The sequence below is a fragment of the Asterias rubens genome, chromosome 2 (genome assembly GCF_902459465.1).
Source record: "Asterias rubens chromosome 2, eAstRub1.3, whole genome shotgun sequence".
In the NCBI taxonomy this organism is placed as follows: Eukaryota; Metazoa; Echinodermata; class Asteroidea; order Forcipulatida; family Asteriidae; genus Asterias; species Asterias rubens.
In genome coordinates, this window is record NC_047063.1 from 2,641,194 (window position 1) to 2,659,506 (window position 18,313).

General features: G+C 38.4%; 1 protein-coding gene and 1 long non-coding RNA gene across 2 annotated transcripts; one reads left to right on the forward strand and one right to left on the reverse strand.

Moving 5' to 3' along the window:
• The first annotated feature begins 908 nt into the window (after window positions 1–908).
• Window positions 909–2,173, forward strand: LOC117307374 (leucine-rich repeat and fibronectin type-III domain-containing protein 5-like). Its single transcript, XM_033792115.1, has one exon. It carries the CDS (start codon window positions 1,094–1,096, stop codon window positions 2,171–2,173), a length of 1,080 nt encoding a protein of 359 aa, XP_033648006.1. The 5' UTR covers window positions 909–1,093.
• A 6,625-nt stretch (window positions 2,174–8,798) lies between these two features.
• On the reverse strand, window positions 8,799–12,730 carry LOC117307392. Its single transcript, XR_004521086.1, has 3 exons — window positions 12,657–12,730; window positions 10,518–10,615; window positions 8,799–10,091 (listed from the first exon to the last, which is right to left on the reverse strand). It is a non-coding gene; the product is annotated as an uncharacterized LOC117307392 (long non-coding RNA).
• Window positions 12,731–18,313: the final 5,583 nt, after the last annotated feature.

The window sequence follows — 18,313 nt, forward strand, 5'->3', positions numbered from 1 at the left end:
CAAAATATGACGTTCAACTGTCCCTTTATCTGTGCTAACTCGTGCTAACGAGTCGTGTATAGTCTATCACTACAGATAATAACATCAATACAGAAATATGTTATAGTACTTACCTTCAAACGTCTCAACTAAATGAGGGAAGTTCCACTCAAGAAGGTTTTTTTTCATGAGATCCATTTCGTTACGTTGTGTGTGGTTACACTGTGGTACTGCAGAGCGCGACCCCAGCAGACAAGTCACACGCTGCGTATTTTGCACAATACTTGAGTAAAATATCGTGGTTTACTAAACACCATGTAAACTTTTACAACCAGTTCAGTAAAATTTGCATAATATGTGTTTAAAGTTGCTAAGTTATGTAAACTATTAGTTTTACTAACTATTTGAGTAGTTTTTTATTTACACAAACATTTTGTTTAAATTTTTCATTAATTTTTACTTATGTTAAGTATTTTTTCTCTTAACACATTTAACATAACTTTTTTTTACCATTCTTTTTCTGAGTGTATCAGAGCTGTCACCAGACGATTTCAATGGCACATACTTCAGGCTAGCTGAACTGTACCTTGACTACAATAACATATCTGATGTGACGTCACTGCTGGAATCCAGTGAGCTAGATAGCCTGCAGATATTGTATGTTGGGCACAATGTAATTACTTACTTGCACGATACGTGTCAGCTGAGCTCTCTCACTGAGCTCTCAGTAGACTATAACTCCATTACATTATTCAATATTCCACGCTGCGGCACATTGCAGCGGTTCTCGGCCGATTCTAATTTAATCGATTCTTTTCATGAAGACTTGTTTGATCCGTTACATACTGATATCAGCCTGCAGTTTAACCGACTGACTAGTGTGATTTTTCATTTGCACGGTGGTTACGGAGGTAGGCCTACTTCTTTTCTTTTAGATCATAATAAAATACAATATCTGGATTTATATGGCCCAGACGACAGCATCGATGTATGTTCACTTAATCACAACCAACTACGGTCGGTAAGCATTTACGCAACTCCAGATACATTAAACGTAGGCAGTAATGGACTGTCAAACTGGAATAGATTCTACATCAGTCGGTACGGAAACACGATGAAGAGAATGGACATGAGCAACAACTCATTCGATTCATTGATTCAACCACCTTGGGCCGAAGGTCTAGAGTTCTTAAACGCTGATACCAACCTGCTAGCAAACCTGTCCTCGACAACCCTGTCAGGATTTGTCGATCTGACTGAACTGCATGTAGCCAATAATCGTCTCTTGTTCATCTCATCCACTGCACTGAGTCAACTAACCATGCTAAGGTCACTGTATCTCGACGACAATGCCCTGACGTCTTTGTTTGGAGTATTTTTCAACCAGTCTATCTTATTTGAACTGTCCATCACCAACAACCAACTCACCACGTTACATGCTGATTACTTCATGGGTCTGTTGTCGTTGAAGCGTCTGTACCTCGCAGGGAATCAACTCACAAGCGTCAACATGCTGATGTTTCAACTGGTGCCTGAAATTATAAACTTGGACTTATCCCAAAATGAGCTTCAGCTGGTCGACCTGCAGGACTGTGCTCTTATTAATCTTACAAACCTACAGTATCTCTCACTGGCTCACAATCTGATTCACGACGCAGAAACTATCTTGGGTTTCTGTGATAACTTGCAAGTACTGGATATGAGTTCTAACCTGATCCAAGTCGTGCCTGGTGATTCGCTATCTGGGAGGAACAAAGAACTATCCCATCTCGAGCTAGAAGGCAACCCACTGCAGTGTGACTGTAGGCTCACGGGTCTGCGAAACTGGCTGCGTAACAATCCACCGTACGTTGAGCCTCGATGTGAAGTACCGAAGCAACACTATGGGGCAGTGATAACAGACTTGGGTATCTCCAACTTCTCCTGTCAACCTCCGTTGACAATGACAGACAATGACGATGTGACAGTCGTGTCTGGGCAGAGTGCGACTCTTGAATGTACAGCTACTGGCATTCCTGTTCCGACCGTAACATGGCTCTCACCAAACGGCACCGAGATACCTCACGATTGGCAAGGAAGATTCTCTATTCTCCAGGGGAGGATTCTGCTTATCACACCACTGGAGCTTGCTGACCAAGGGGTCTACACTTGCGGGCTCAAAACGTGCTCAGTGAGGTTGACACAGCTATGGTGAACGTTACTGTCACAAATCCAGATTCCCAAATCTCAGACCCTTCTCCATCTCCAACAAACACACCCCAATTTTCTCTCCAGCTGAGCGTGTCTGATATCCCTACTATATTCATTACCTTCGCCCTAACCTGTTCTATGGCTGCTTTGATTTTCTTGTTTCGGAGGCTCTACAAGAGAAGATACAAAGGGGCGATCTCTAAACATGGAAGTAAGATCTTTAAAGTCGGTTTCCGTAAAGATGACACCACCAGCTCTGGTGGAGTGTACATGAACCAAGTCTTCAACGAAGACCACGAGACTCCGAATGACACTCAAGTCGCCCGTAAGAGATACATGGATACCCATGGGAGAGAAAACCCGCAGTGTCAGACCGATGATGAGACCTATGACAGTATTGGCGAAGGCATCGAGAAAGAAAGCAAGAATGATGGGGATGTGTATGAGACTATGTCTGTACCATGTCGTTAAATGCTGAAGCTTCAAGGACAATCCAGGCAGGCAGAATTTGTAAAGGGTCTAGGTTACTTTTTGTACCACAGAACACAATGTACACAGATTTACATAACTTACACTGTTTGAATATAATGATAGAAAGCTTACCTTAAAATATTGCTTGCTGAGGTGTTGTAGTTTTTGAAAATGGGTAAAACAATGTCACGAAAATACGTTTTACATGATAAATAATGTTCGTCTCATGAGACGAAAATTATATTCGTTACCTGTTTTACTCATTTCTCAAAACCTACAGCACCTCAGCGAGTAATATTTCAAGGGAAGCTTTGTACCATTATATTCAAACAGTGTAAGTTATGTAAATCTGTGGACATTGTGTTCTGTGGTACAAAAAGTACCCAGACCCTTCAATACAGCCAGGCAGAATTTCTGTCATAAATAGACCCATCACCATTGTACTATGGGCGGTCTCGCGTCAGACGAAACTACAAGTTCCCACCTTCTATATCAAGTTTACTCAGTTTATGAAGGACCTTTGCTTATTAACTGGCATACAACATTAATTTACAAAGTAAAGACGTCCGTTGACATTGATTACTTGCATTATTTTATTATATTCTGCAAAAAAAAAATTATTGGGTGGATCATTATAATCTCAGCTCTCAAAACATTAGCGACTCGACTCTGAAAGCTATAGTATACCATCATTGTTAATTACCATAATATTGGACCACCTGTCAACTGTGATTTAATGTGGGTTATTATTATGGTATTTAACAAAGATGATGCAGCCATTAAAATTGAACTGTTTATTGAAAGTTTATACATGGTATGCGGACTATTTCTAAGGAGGCGTCTATTTTCAGCCGTTCTTCAACCGTATAGTTTTAAAAACGCCCTCACCCTCCCATTAGTGTTGGGGCCTATTGATTGAAGGAGAGGCCTACATGTTTAGTATGTGGCCGAAAATGGCACTCAACTTTATGCATTACTCAGGGACATAACATGTAGCAGAGATACAATCGATTTACATGATCGCAACATTAAAGGCAGTGGACACTATTGGTAATCGTCAAAGACTAGCCTTCACAGTTGGTGTATCTCAACATAAGCATAAAATAACAAACCTGTGAAAATTTGAGCTCAATCGGTCATCGAACTTACGAGATAATAATGAAAGAAAAAACCCACCCTAGTCACACGAAGTTTGATTTCGAGACCTCAAGTTCTAAATCTGAGGTCTCGAAATCAAATTCGTGGAAAATTACGTCTTTCTCGAAAACTATGGCACTTCAGAGGGAGCCGTTTCTCACAGTGTTTTATACCATAAACCTCTCCCCATTACTCGTAAACCAATTAAGGTTTTATGCTAATAATTATTATTTTGAGTAATTACCAATAGTGTCCACTGCCTTTAATCACCCTGTTATTAGACGTCAACGCACTATAAGTACAACAACTTTGCATTCACAAAATAATTGGCAGGCCATTAGCGTGTCCCTATATCAGACTTTATTGCCATCAGCAAATAAGGCAGATATTGTTCTATACTAACATTTAAACTACAGGAGCTAAGAAATTTGCAATCAAGTTTAAGGCACTGAACACTTTCCAAATTATTATTGTCAAAGACTAGGGGTATGTATTTTCACTTGGTGTATCCCAACAAATAAATAATCTGTGACAATTTTTACTCAATATTACATTGGTTATCAAAGTTGCAAGAGAATGATGAAAGAAAAGTGACGTCAGATGCATAATAAAAGGATTGAGGCCCGAAGTCTTTTGATATTAATTGAGTGAGAAATTACCTCTTTCCCAAAAACTATTTCAGAGGGAGCCGTTTCTCACAATGACTCAATTATCAACATCTCTCCATTGTCCGTTACTAAGTACGTTTATGCTAACGATTATATTGAGCAATAATAACTAGTCTCCAGTTCCTTTAAAGGCACTGGACACCTTTGGTATTGTCACAGACCGGTCTTCTCACTTGGTGTACATGTACATAATATGAATAAAATAACAAACCTGTGAAAATTGGGTTTAAACAATAATAAACTATGAAATGGTATTGAATGCTTTTTAAATTACACATGGTTGCAATGTATCGGTTACTAGTGTTTGTTTAGTGACATAAATGTTGAATCATGGAGGACAGAGGAAATACGTGGTGAAAACATGTAAGTTCTTAATGTGTTCATGTAGCACAATGCGAATACCTGATGCAAACAGTAAATACGTTTCTTGGTGACACAAACATATAGATCATCATTCACACAAAATGATTGTTTCATGGAGCACTGCACGAAGTCGTGATGCAAACAGTCAATGGATAATGCAAACATTTACGTCACAAAGTTTACACATGTAAAAGGTTATTAAAATGCTGAAACTTGACAATCGCGTGTTGCTAAAAGTTACGTTGAATTCGTACTGCTTTCAAATTTAAAACTTTAGGATTTTGGCAAGTTCTTAGGAACTTGCGATGATACCGTACCATTAATAAATACATTTGGAATTTGTATTAATCGGAAACATTGTCCGTGTGTAACAATTCACAAGTCAAAATAGTAGCAATTAGCCATTTCCACAAAGTCGTGTGTCGCTTCTTGGCGTGTCTTGTCGTTCAGCTGACATGCCTTGCCGGTACCATGGCTTCCATGACGCACATTGAAGGAGCGGCAACGAGGTTCATCCCGGCACGCTGATCCACACGCGATGACACCTTTGAGCGGCAACTCCGTGATGGCATGACCGGTCAGACATCGGCTCAAGATGCGACCGTTATCGTCGGCCATGGTGCAGTAAGAGTGAACGTCGGTGTCAGGGGAGGTCTCGCATATTGCTTTGTAGTTGTTGGTACATTTCCCGTCCCACCAGCTTCCATCATGAGATCTCATCCATGCGCAAAATTCAACCTTTCCTGATCCATTGTTGTTTGACTCACCATCATCCCAGCCGGTGAAGGTAACCACTTGACCATCATGTTCAATACAGTGCCAAGTTCCCTGTTTCTTGCGACAACCGATCCAGACCCTACTACCTGATCCAAAGTGCTCCTTGGCTATCCCCCATATAGCATCTTGCTCCGTCTTGGAGCTGGGTACAGCCAAGCCACCACCCAAAGCACGGCACTCCTCATCTGCCTCGTCCCATGTCATTCGTGTCTCCAACAGACGGTAACATGCCTTGCCAGCTCGTTCCCATCCAGGCGAGCAATTACTTGTCAGAACACAAGGGCACATCAGTAACTTGAGAGCAAAAAGGCAAACGAGAAATTTCTCTCCAGCCATTTTCACCGTGAGTTTCTGTTGTTGCCCGGGCGAGGTGTGGCTCTGTGATAATTTCACAACCCGATCTTTGCTAGCTGGCAGCACTCGATGCCATGGCAACGCACGCTACACTTTTTAGCCTGAAGCTGTGACGTCAGATGTTCGGGGTGTTTTTCAAGGGCACTCCTGCTGGAGTAGACATAGACATAGCCCCTGTCTTTATTCGCGAGGATAAAGACATGTAATTCAGTTCATCTTCAGAACCAGTGAATTCATTGGATACAATGATGGCATTGGTAACGTGCAGTTATGTAAGCTTTCCATAGGCATATACTGCCCCGCCCCCTATCCGTCCGAAACGTCGAAAGTGATTTCTATGAAACTTGCAACAAACTTTCATTTGAAAACATTCCACACGATGGGGTTAAAAGGTACTTTAAAAATGTACATATATTTAAAGGGCATTTTCACTACGTTTTTTTGTGTGCAAACATTTGGTCCAAAATCGTACTTTCCAATGTAATCTTACTTTGTCCAAAATAATAACATAACGAGATGCAAACGTGTTTAGATAGGCCCCTCTTTACTTTGTTCACCGTTGGGGGCAGTGTAATCACTGGCTTATCAATTATTCGTGTCTTTATTCCACTTACAAAAAACTTTGGGAGCACAGAATGAAATGATATGAGGCCTGACTGGCGATTATAAATTATTTTTGGGTCGTATTGTTTTTTTTATTTTTTAGAAATAAGCACGTTTACAAATTCCATTAATAAAATAAATAGAGTTGGAACCCATTGGAAAGAGCTGAAAACACACATTCCTAAAAGAATTCCCTAAATAAATTAGATAAATAGAACAAGTAAGAAAGTTTTGTGGAGATCAGATACAACTGTCAAAAGATGAGGGCAAATATGTAGGGATCATTGCCCCCCCCCCCCCACATCTACTATAATTGACCATCAAGCTCAAGAAAAAGATTCCCCCCTCTCAGAAAGAACATCCTTAAAGAGGTTATATCTCTTCCACACATTACAACAACTCAGTTTCAGTTGGCCAGTGCCTCACTAGGCATGTGGAAATGATGGAGCCATCATTATTGTATATGGGGAAATAAGCAAAAGAATGTGTCAACAATTTAAAGTTGATTTTTTTTCTTCAAAAAAGCACACAAAATAAGACGACACAAGATAGAGAATCAGGTAAATTTTATTACCTTTGCAGTGTACATTGTCATGACAAAAAAACCTCCCAACACCCAAGATAAAAGGCTTTAACTGAACTATGTTATTATTTGAAGATGAAATTACCACTTTTTCAAAAATTACATTACTTCAGAGGGAGCCATTTCTCACAATGTTTTATACTATCAACAGCTCTCCATTGCTAGTTACCATGCAAGTTTTTGTTATAACAATTATTTTGAGTACATTTTCTGGTTAAGTAGCTCTATGATATCAGGCTTTAAGCTACAACCCATGACTCATGCACAAGTAGAACTTTAGACCACTTTCTAAAGCAGAATGCTACACAACAATCAGAATTTGAGTAATCATTATGTTAATATGTTTTTTGTCTAGAATGAAGTGTGAACAAAACATGTTTACAGTCTCGTTTAAGTATATTTAAGGGAATAAAAGGGTAGCAATGAGTTCTGACACGGCCATTTAGAGCCGGCAGGGTCGTCCCGTGTGATAAAGGCCCCGGCCCCGAGCCGAAGCAGGGGCCTTTGACGCACGGCAACACCCTGCAAGGTTTTAAACGGACAATTAAGAACGAGTCACCACTCTTTTACTCCCATTCATATATGCCCTTTTGTTAAAAAACGTTAAAAACAATACAATTACAGACACTTTGACAATGTGAAAATTCGAGGTATGAAATATTTTTTTCAAAAACTTTGTGAAGAGTCTGTTGCGCGTGGGTTGTGTGTACGCGCGCGTGCTTAGAAATAGATTGCGCGCGCGCTTAGAAATAGATAAGGCTGTTACTAATAGCTATGAATTGCGTTCCGCGTGATAATCTTGCGCGCCTGACACCCGGAAGCCAGCCAGTTATAAACACTGGTCATTATCAACCATTTAAACACCCCCGCGTGACGCGCTCTCTACCAATAGGAGTAGAGAAACTGTCTGGGGTATTTATGAATAATTGCTAATGCAAATCAAAACAGAGTTGCATTTTCACCAGTTAAAACAAGATTAATTTTGTTTACAGTATATAAGTTTTATTACTATCATAAATCTAAAGCTGGAAATCAAAACCATAATGGAGCAGCCATCAACCATTTACATGTATAGGCAATACTCAACTGCTTATCAAACTGAACCACGTGGCCTATTTCCATAGGGCTGTTGAGCAAAAAACTAGCTAAGCACTAAACAATTATGCTTACCAGAAAAAGAAATTACCATCTAAAGCACATTTAGCATCTGTGACTGGTATTTCATAGATTTTTGTACTTGCTTATAAGTAACAGAACTTGTTCAAGAAGCACTGTTTAAGCAGCTCTTAACTTAGCCTGGTACCTTTTCATATTGACCCCTTGCACACGTATCACACGCGGCGACCAATGCCACGCTCACCATGTTGGTGGGCAGTTAGGTTTACGTGTATTAACTCTCTAGTCACTGCACTGCCCGAGTTTCTGAAAACCAATTTTTCAAGATTCTTGCAGTAAACAACTCGAATCGTAGTTCAATTTTTAAAAGATAGCTTAATATTTATGCACAATTGTTTACCCTTTCGGTAATGTTTGTATAAAAGTACAAGCTCCCATTGGGAACAATAATCGGCTCTCGAATATTTTTTTGTAAGGATAAAATGGACACAATAGCTTTTCAAGGCTTTTATCTGGCTCAATGCTCATACTAATTAAATGCGAAGGCGTTAGTTTTCGACAATATCATCATTAATGATGAATAAATACAGTTTCCGTTGTGTTTACTAATTGGTATGAGCTAAATTATTTCTCTGATTAGTGGCTGCTATTTTACAAGGGGCACATGACCACACTGCTAGTCTAGCAAAGAAATTTGATAACTATTTAAAATTATGTTTGTTTATTAATTGATCTGTTTGTGGTTGACATGTGATCTGTAGCCATCAGTGGTGTATAGGGGTGGGAGAGTTATGGGCGGGGACTGGCCCCTACCCCGCAGGCCAGCCACAATTATATTGGGGGAAAAAACATAAATGAATGGTCCGACATTTTAAATGCATGCAAATTTTGTATTTTCACAAAAACTAGCTTAGAACAAAATAATTATGCTTACCAGAAAAAGTCACCATCTATAATAACATTTCATGTTTAGCATCTGTGACTGGTGTTTCATAGGTTGTTTTTTGCATTGTAATGGAATCTTTTTATAAGCTCTTTAAAGTTGGACCTAGAAGACAATTTAGTCGGGCACCTTTTCATACAATGAGAAACAGTATCAGTGGCTGCTATTTCACATGGCCATGTGCATGGGGCACATGACCATCACTGCGAGTCTAGCAAAGACGAAATTTGATTACTATTTAAAATTATGTTTGTTTACTAATTGATCTGTAGCCATCAGTGGTGTATAGGGGTGGGAGAGTTATGGGCGGGGACTGGCCCCTACCCCGCAGGCCTGCCACAATGTGATTGGGGGGAAAAAATTATAAAATGAATTGTCTGATATTTTAAGTGCTTGTTTGTTTGTTTGTTCTTCAGTACTATCTTTACATTTGTATTCCTTACTACCATTCACATTTGTACTTGATTGCAATGATAAACCGACAATGCCTTGCCAATGAGGCCACCTAGCCGGCCAATTTTTATCAGCTGATGTGAGGTACCGAGCTACATTGCGTTGTTGGAGTTTGGTAGAAACAAATAAGTCTACTTTGTGAACAATAAACTATGGGCATGGCTAAAAAAGTGGCTATGGATACACCACTTGATGCAATATAGCACACTATGAGCCCATAGCAACAGCCATAGCAAAAACAAAACACAAATTCAGACACCGTCCATAAAACGCTGGTAGTTAGGCTAAAAAAAGAGCTAGGAACCTAGCTTTAATTACGGGCTCACAAGAGGCATCCAGATGTCACTTCACGAAGTTGACATGCAGCCCTTTTTCAGATAGTGGCACACGGTCCAAAAAGTGTTGATGAGCCTCAAGATTTGGTGTATGACATCTCCAAGGTCATCGTCTCAATCTATGAAGAAAAATTAAACAATTTTTCAATTTTTTTTTTAAAGTAAACTCATTTGATTCATGTGAAGCATCAGTTCTTGTGAGCAATAGTCAAGTCTTGTTGTCATCATATGAAAGGAAATTCGCTTCCAGCCTCGGCCAGTTCTTCAACTCATTGGCCATGCTGACTGATGCTCACATAGATCCAGGTTTAAATTTTTCTTTCTGAGGTTTAACGAATCCTTTTCTGAAAAACTTCACCACTATTTAACTGAAAATTTTCACGGACTGGTTGTATGCAATTCGTTGCAAAGAATGGAAGTTAATGTATTATTTAAATTCAACAAATTTAAACCATCACAGGTGCTAATTGATACTAGATCCTTTGCCAAATTTTGTGGGATGAACTTTCAAAGAAAAGTTTGACGTCGAAATTGTTCAAACTTACCCTTCGTCACTTGCATGGTTGAACTTGCAGTGGAGAGTCATCTGGCTAGAATTGACTCACATAAGTACAGTTTATTTGATGCATGTCATTATTTCAATCTGCGGTACAAAATAAAACAGTTTCATAGATTAATTTTGAAAAACTCTGTTTCTCAGTATGTATATCACCAATTGCAGACTTATCTTCCGCAATGGACATAACTGTTCTTGATTTTCGACTTTATCCCAAAAATGCTGCTATGCGTAATAAAATGAACATTTCAGAAGTTAATTTTAGGTTAAAATCTACAACTATATAAGATAGAAACAAGCAGTGAGTTAATTACCCAAGTTATATATCTCTTTAAAGGCAGTTGATAATTGGTAACAGTGCTGTTTGTAATTATTAAAAAAAACAGTATTCCCAACAAATACATAAAATAACAAATCTATGAAAATTTGAGATAAATTAGTCATCAAAAATTATGTATTCATGTATTTTTATAATGTTGCCTTGTTTATGTTACAAGCGGAGGTTTTACCCATGGGACCAGCATTTTCTTAACTTTTGACTTTCTCCTACTAAGGATTTTTCATTTTTGATCCTTCTGAGATTAGGATTAGGAATGACCCACGTGTAAAGAAGGAATAATAATGCCATTTTTCATTAGGGTCTATCTCATCACATTTTCAGTAATTTTAAAATTGATCAAAGTTAGTAGGGTTATCTTAGTCCAACAAGTTAAATACACACCTTATGTAAAAAATCTTTTTAAATAATTTCATGTACTTGTAAACGATACAAAACATGTACCCTTTTGGTTCAACATAGATTTTTTCTTTAGCGTTTTGAAATAGAAAACACTTGGGGATAAGTTTTGTCTTCAGTTGATAATATTTTGTTAGCTTATTCTCTTTTGACTTAACTGTAAAAAAAGAGGTGATAAACGGAACTTGTGAATGTTTGTAAACAAAATTGTGTCACAAACATTGACAACATTCTCTTTAAGTAACAGTCTATTGTTTGGAGTGGAAGCCAGTGCCCCTGGAATTGTGACAAATGTGCTGTTTGAAAAACTTTTAAAGACACTGGACACTATTGGTAATTGTCAAACACCAGTCTTCTCACTTGGTGTATCTCAACATTATGCATAACATAACAAACCTGTGAAAATTTGAGTTCAATTGGTCGTCGAAATTGCGAGATAATAATGAAAGATACAAAAAACACCCTTGTCACCTGAAGCTGTGTGCTTTTAGATGGTTAGTTTCAAGACCTCAAATTCTAAATTATAAGGTCTCAAAATCAAATTCATGGAAACTCACAATGTTTTATACTATCAACCTCTCCCCATTACTCATCACCAAGTAAGGTTTTATGCTAATAATTATTTTAAGTAATTACCAATATTGTCCACAGCCTTTAATACAAAAATCGAAATTTTAAATACTGTGCTTTATAATTGCAACAATGAGTTCAGTGTGGAACTTCAAGTTGCATAGGTTGGAGTCAAGTGTACACAGATAATGGCCATGTGTCAATTACATAATTAGACCATGGTGCCCAAAGAGGGTTGGTGTGAGTGTACACAAAGTGAATACATGACAGATGTGCCAAATTGTATATTGTCATTGTTCGCCAAATAATTAATATGGTTGTGTCACTTGACATAGGAAGAAGAAGCTATATTGGCCAAATCATCTGTGGTTTGGCAATAGAAGATGTGACCTGTGACAGCCTGGACTTCCTGCAGGCAGGATTTGTACAAAGCCTAATGGAAGAAATCATAAAATCTTATATTTTATGGAGATTGCACTCAATTCTTATCAACTTTTGATATGATGAAAGCGGGCACATCTCAAAACTTGACCAGCTTTTACTTTCATAGTTCTTTGATTTGTGTGGAAATTATGACACAAATGTCAACTTTTCCATAGGACCTGTGTAGCATTGTGCCTGCCACTAGAATACTGAAAGAATGTAAAAGGTCACACTTATTGTAACACAGGTTCACATGGTCTATTTGGCCAATTATTTACTTCGGGCGTTTTCGGAGGCTGATGAGGTGCCAGTCAATCTAGTCTGTGTTTAACTTCTATGCTAAATTTGTGGGACCCCCCTTCAAAGCGAAGTTTCAGATTTGTTTTTCTCCAAACTTACCTGGAGCACTATTTTTTTAATTCTCCGCCCCTGGATCCTCCAATGATGTTCATCAAAAATAGGTTTAGTTGTAGACACCACTCCACAAGAAACTGCTGGACTGAGGGACAATAATAGCAGAAAACAAATTCTCTCATTTACATGTCTTTATGATGAATTGCAAGAAGAGCAGGCTTCTAATGTTTCAGAAAGGATTTTCAGTTTGTTAAGGCAAGTTAGAACTGCTGCTTTAATTAACCTTGTTGATTGGCTGGTCGTTCATACTTGAGCTGTCTAGTATTTAGATACAAAAACTTCTTGATTGAGATGTTGTCCCATTTAGTAGGTATCTGTTATCGTCAAGCAAACTTGAATATTCAATTGGTTGATTGGTTGATCCAGATGGCAACAAGGAGTGCAATATAAACTTATACTGCACTGCCAATACAATGCCTGCATTATGTGTATTCTAACACAATAAATTGGGCTTTTTAAGCCATATGCAAAAGTTGAAGTTGAGAAGGATTTTGATTATCCATCTTTAGGCCTACTGTGCGGCTCCATGTGTGCGGCAAGCAAGATTTATCACACACACGCCAAGTAGAATACAGAAAAATATAGCACATCTGCAACACATATCCAACTCGGCCTTCAGCCCTGTTAATATGATACACAGAAGTGCTATAATTATTTGTTTGTGTTCCACTTGCGCTTGTGTGATCTTATCATAAAATAAATGGCTTCTGACTGGCACCCCTGAACAAAGATATTGACAAAATAGGGACACACCCAACATATAGCTAGATAGCTCAGTTGGTAGAGCGTCGGCACGTTAATCCGGAGGTCGTTGGTTCGAATCCCACTCTAGTCAATTCTTTGTTCAACCCCCAAAAATCATTTCAAAATTTACCCAGTCAGTTTCCCTTGTGGTTTACATTCATATAAAAAACCAATACAAACTAACCTTGTCCGTGACCCCAGTCCCTGCTTGTAGGCATCATCTCAGCGAAGACAAGCGAAGATTTCACCACACATGATCAGCTTTCTGAAAGAAAATGTTTCTATAAAGGTTAGCATTTTGGTGTACCACATCAAGTTCACTACACACATTACCAGAGGACCCTAATACTCTACACATGCCTGCTACAGTGTCCCCATACCTGCCATCTGTGCACAAGTAGTCTGTATGTGACTCTTAAAAAAAAGGTTGTTGTTACCATTCCATGAACTGAGGGAACAAATTTAGTAGGCAAAGACATACTAACCTCTCTCTAAATATTTTTTTATGATACTTCTATTGCTTCAGCAAAGTTTTAATACTGCTTGGATTGTGTCAACACAATTTTGTTTGAGCAAGTAATTCTTAAATAGTTTACCTAGGTGGTTGGCAAATTGTTCATGCTTGCTGTTTTAGAACCTCAACTGATACTAGTATTTTGACTACTGGCAAGTGATTTGTTTAAGAGACTAAAAACCAAATTCATTTTTTTTTCTCCTTCCAAATTCGTCAATAAGCCGTTACATTTGAAAGCAATCCTCTCGATGTTTTGATTGAGTTGTTGTCCCATTTAGTAAGTAGTTCCTTCATCAGGAACTTGTAATTTATATAATCGATACATTACTAATTCTATTGCATAACCCCAGTCCCAACTGGTCTTCTCAGCAAATAGAAAAGAAGATTTCAGCACTCAAACTACTTCATCATTTTCAAGGAGAAAACACGATCTGCTTTCTGGAAAAAAAAAATCAATAAAGGTTAGCATTTTGGGGTACCTCATCAGTAAGCCAAGGTCGGGTTCACTATTACCTGATACTTTACCCGATGCACTAATACTTTACCAAACAGCTGTCATCTGTGCACAATTAGCTAGCCACAGCATCCACTTTAGCAAGAACTGGTTACAGACTGGAAAACAAAACAAAAAGAGTGTAGCCTTAGAAGGCCAGTTAGGCTGCGGAAAAAAAGTGTTAAACGCTGTGAAGAGAAAAGTTAGTCGCTGTTGAGAAAAGGGGTTATTGTTCTTTCATACTCACCCAGACACTCCGCCTTTATACTTGACCTGTTATACTTGACCTTTGCTGCAAAAAGCTGACTAGACTTGCTCCCAGTCACTGATCAGGGACATCAAAGGGAGTTTTCATCGTCTACTTGAGCTCAGGGTTTACTGGTGATGACAGCGTAGTTCTTAGTTTTGGTTCAAGACGTCTTCAGGACTTGTTTTTATTGTCCTTAGCATCTTTGAAACAAGACTAAATCCTACACGAGTCACACCTTATACTTAACCTGTTTCTTAAACCTGTTGATAAATAGATAGTTAGTCTTATTTCTAGGCCAACACTAATACTCTAGGCCTTTACTATCTCACCATTAATACAAACCTTTATGTACTTCTGGCATCTCTTCCCCATGGATGATCTGCTCTTTTTCTCCTCTTTTTCTTCTCTCCCATCTTTCTCAGTTTCTCTTTTTTTCTCTTCCTTTTCGCAGCGCTCACAAATAATTTGCTTAAGTATTTAAGTAAGCTTTCGTTTGAACGATTCTTATTTTGGGAGCATTAAGAGTCAAGTGTTTGCAAAAAGGTTTCTTTAACTCTATTCTTTTACAAGAAATTTTATCTAAAATAGCATTTCAGCCATGTTTTTTGTTATTTTTTTTTATTCGTCAATGTTATTTTTGTTCCATTGGAAATGTGTTCATTCAGAATCGATGTAATGCTGATATAAGGAATATGTAAATATCATTATATATCAAATATATATCATATATTTCAAATATTCCCAAATCAAACACTAGTGACCAATTGAATGGTGATTGGACTGTAATGCACTTATGGTAGTTGGTTTGTGGTTTGATTTTTTTTTAATATAATGAAAACTATTCTGAATGATTTACAGAAGAATTGTGTACTTGTTATCCTTTATAAACATTATGCTATTTAAAATATTAAATCATGACAATTATACACTAACATGACAACTGACGACTTGAAGTATCTTCACCAACAGAAATTTCCAGTAAGACCAGTCTCCTAAATAAAAAGCATCATTGGCTTCGACCAATATGCACATCAAGAAATGCCGAGAAATTCTGAAGTCGCCTCAAAAGCAGCACAAGCAAGGACAACATCAACAAGGTCGTCGAATGTCACGAGGGGAGGGTTGGTACGAGGGGTGGGACTCTGCAAGAGAACGGGTTAGATCTTCTCTTACTCTTTGCAGTCTTCATCTTGTCTTGGTCTTGATTTAGGTCAACTAGCATTATCCGACCTCCACTATAATAGTGCTCTATATCACTAATTAATTTTTTTAGTTGTTTTTTTTAAGAAAGGTCACTAATTAAATTTAACAACCTTTCTTCTTAGAAATAATCACAGCTCAAAAGAGAAAAGTTTATGTTCATTCAGTTCAAATGATTTAATCATTTTGTGAAATTCCATTGTATGTTTTTCATTGTACAGCAGTAAAATGTACATCAATGTCTCAAGAAACCTTACTAGATTGTTTTTTCAGTTGCACAAGAGATTTTATAAAAATAAAATAAATAATTAATCAAAAATTGCATTAAGTCCAAGCAACGAGGTGAAGTGAACTAAAAATTGGAGGTCGGATGTGGCCAAGTTGTTTTTACCTTGATCCTTTGGCGAACTCCAATGTACGTCCACATACCACACATATCCATAGATAACAGCCCCATCATAGCTCTTGAAGCTTCATTGGACTGGAGCTCACCTCACTGCTGGGCTACCTCAAAATGTTCACCATTTTGGCCCACCGCCAACAGCTGCCTCAGTTGTTCACTGTCTCTGACTGGAGAAAACAACAAATAAACCAAACAAAAAGTTCAAGTGATAAAAGAATTGTCAATAAAATAAATCAATAAACAAAAATAAAATATCCTATAACCACTTGACCATGGAAGTTAACAAGTAATATTTTGATTTCTCTAATTCTCTGGTGTTTTTGTATTGAACAAATTACCTAGGTCCAGTGTTTCTTCTATGGATTGTTCAAAACAAAACAAATTACTAGATTTGGGAATTTTAATCTAGTTTTGCTCCGCTTACTCTAGAGCAGTAGGTCTTCCCCGACAGCCAGCCAACGGTCTGCATGAAGCTCGAGCCACCGAAGCCCTGCTGGAGCGGTTATCGGACGGCATGGTATGCAGTGCCCCTTTGCGACGGATGGGTCCACCCCGGGCTTAGAGGGCATGAAAAGCACAACGAGAACTACACCACATGAATGGCTTTTCTCTACGAAAAGTTCTCCAAAGTATGCTTACATAATTTACATGTTACTAATTAGTTTAAGAAATTATTATGAGGTCAGTGTTCCTCTTAGCATGCTAAGTTAGGGTTTGAGAATGGCTATCCCTTACCTTTTGTCGGCTGAATGAAACGGTGTCCTCGGCTTTCGTTGAATGACAATGGTCCGTCTTCGGCTTTGGTCGTGAAGTTTTACCCTGCAGTCTCCGCGGCGATTCACCGGAGTTATCCCCAGCCACCTCGCAGCTCAACACCGAAGTTAACATTTAGCTTTTAAAGTCTGTAGTCGGAATTAACTTCGTGGAACACACGAGATGAACTGAAGCACTCAACAGTGAATTTAATCTGAACTGCAGTTTTATATAAAAACTTCTGTCGCCTGTCGTTGACAAAAAATGCAAGGAGGTTTTCTCCCTGCCGTGTATACTTGACCAAACCTTCAATAAAGACTGTCAGAATTAGTTCTAAAAGTGCACAGTTATTGCCAAAATGTTTCTGAATGCACATGACTGGCAATGGTGAGAATTTCGTTAAATTTACAGGTAAAGTTCATCTGAAAACGCGACGTCCAAGTCCCACGAAGAGCAGAGATACAGCATGCAGTCCTCCAGCCATCCGCTACACGAGTTAAATGCCGAGCAGACGATATTTTTGCCAAGAAAAAAAAAAGCGCAAACCTCCTAATTTGCATAATAAAGACTGACCTCGATGAGGTGACATTCCACAGCGACCACTGACCAATCACTGGACTTTATTGGTAAAAACAAGACTCCAGGTGGCCTAATTATTCATAAATCGGCTATGGGAGAACAAAACAGTGGAAAGTAGTGGGCTTTAATGGAGGACTCCAGAACCAATGCTTTTCGGTGGGCATGTTTTTGCTGTTGACGGGGTTTAATGCGCGACATGTAGAAATTAATGAATGGAGACCTCTTTGCTGTGGTCGAAACTTGGTTTCGAAATATGGTGGTCACTATACAACTGTTGTGTTGGTGATTAAATTTGTCTGAATTACACCCAAACCAACAGTGCACTTGTATTTTATAGTCACGGTGTCCCCCATATCTCAAAAAGGCTAATTTTTTAAGGCACTGAACACTTTGGGTCATATTCTTATTACTCAAAAGTGACCCATTATATTCTAGCGAACAACTTAATTGTGGGTATCGAGCAAAGGAGAGTTGTTGATATTATAAAACATTGTGAGAAACGACTCCCTCTGGAGTAACGTTGTTTTTAGAAAGAAGTCATTTCGAAAAATACTTTAGGTCTGAAGCCTTCTTCAGGAATCTGAAAACACACTTGTGCAACAAGAGTGTTCTATTACATTATTTTCTTGCAACTTCGATAGGCCAACTCATTGAGCCAAATTGTTTACAGATTCGGATTTTGTTTGCATGTGTTGAGATTTTGAGA

Excerpts from the sequence above, each read along its gene's own strand:
- LOC117307374 (XM_033792115.1), top strand. The coding sequence starts at position 1,094 with ATGAAGAGAATGGACATGAGCAACAACTCATTCGATTCATTGATTCAA.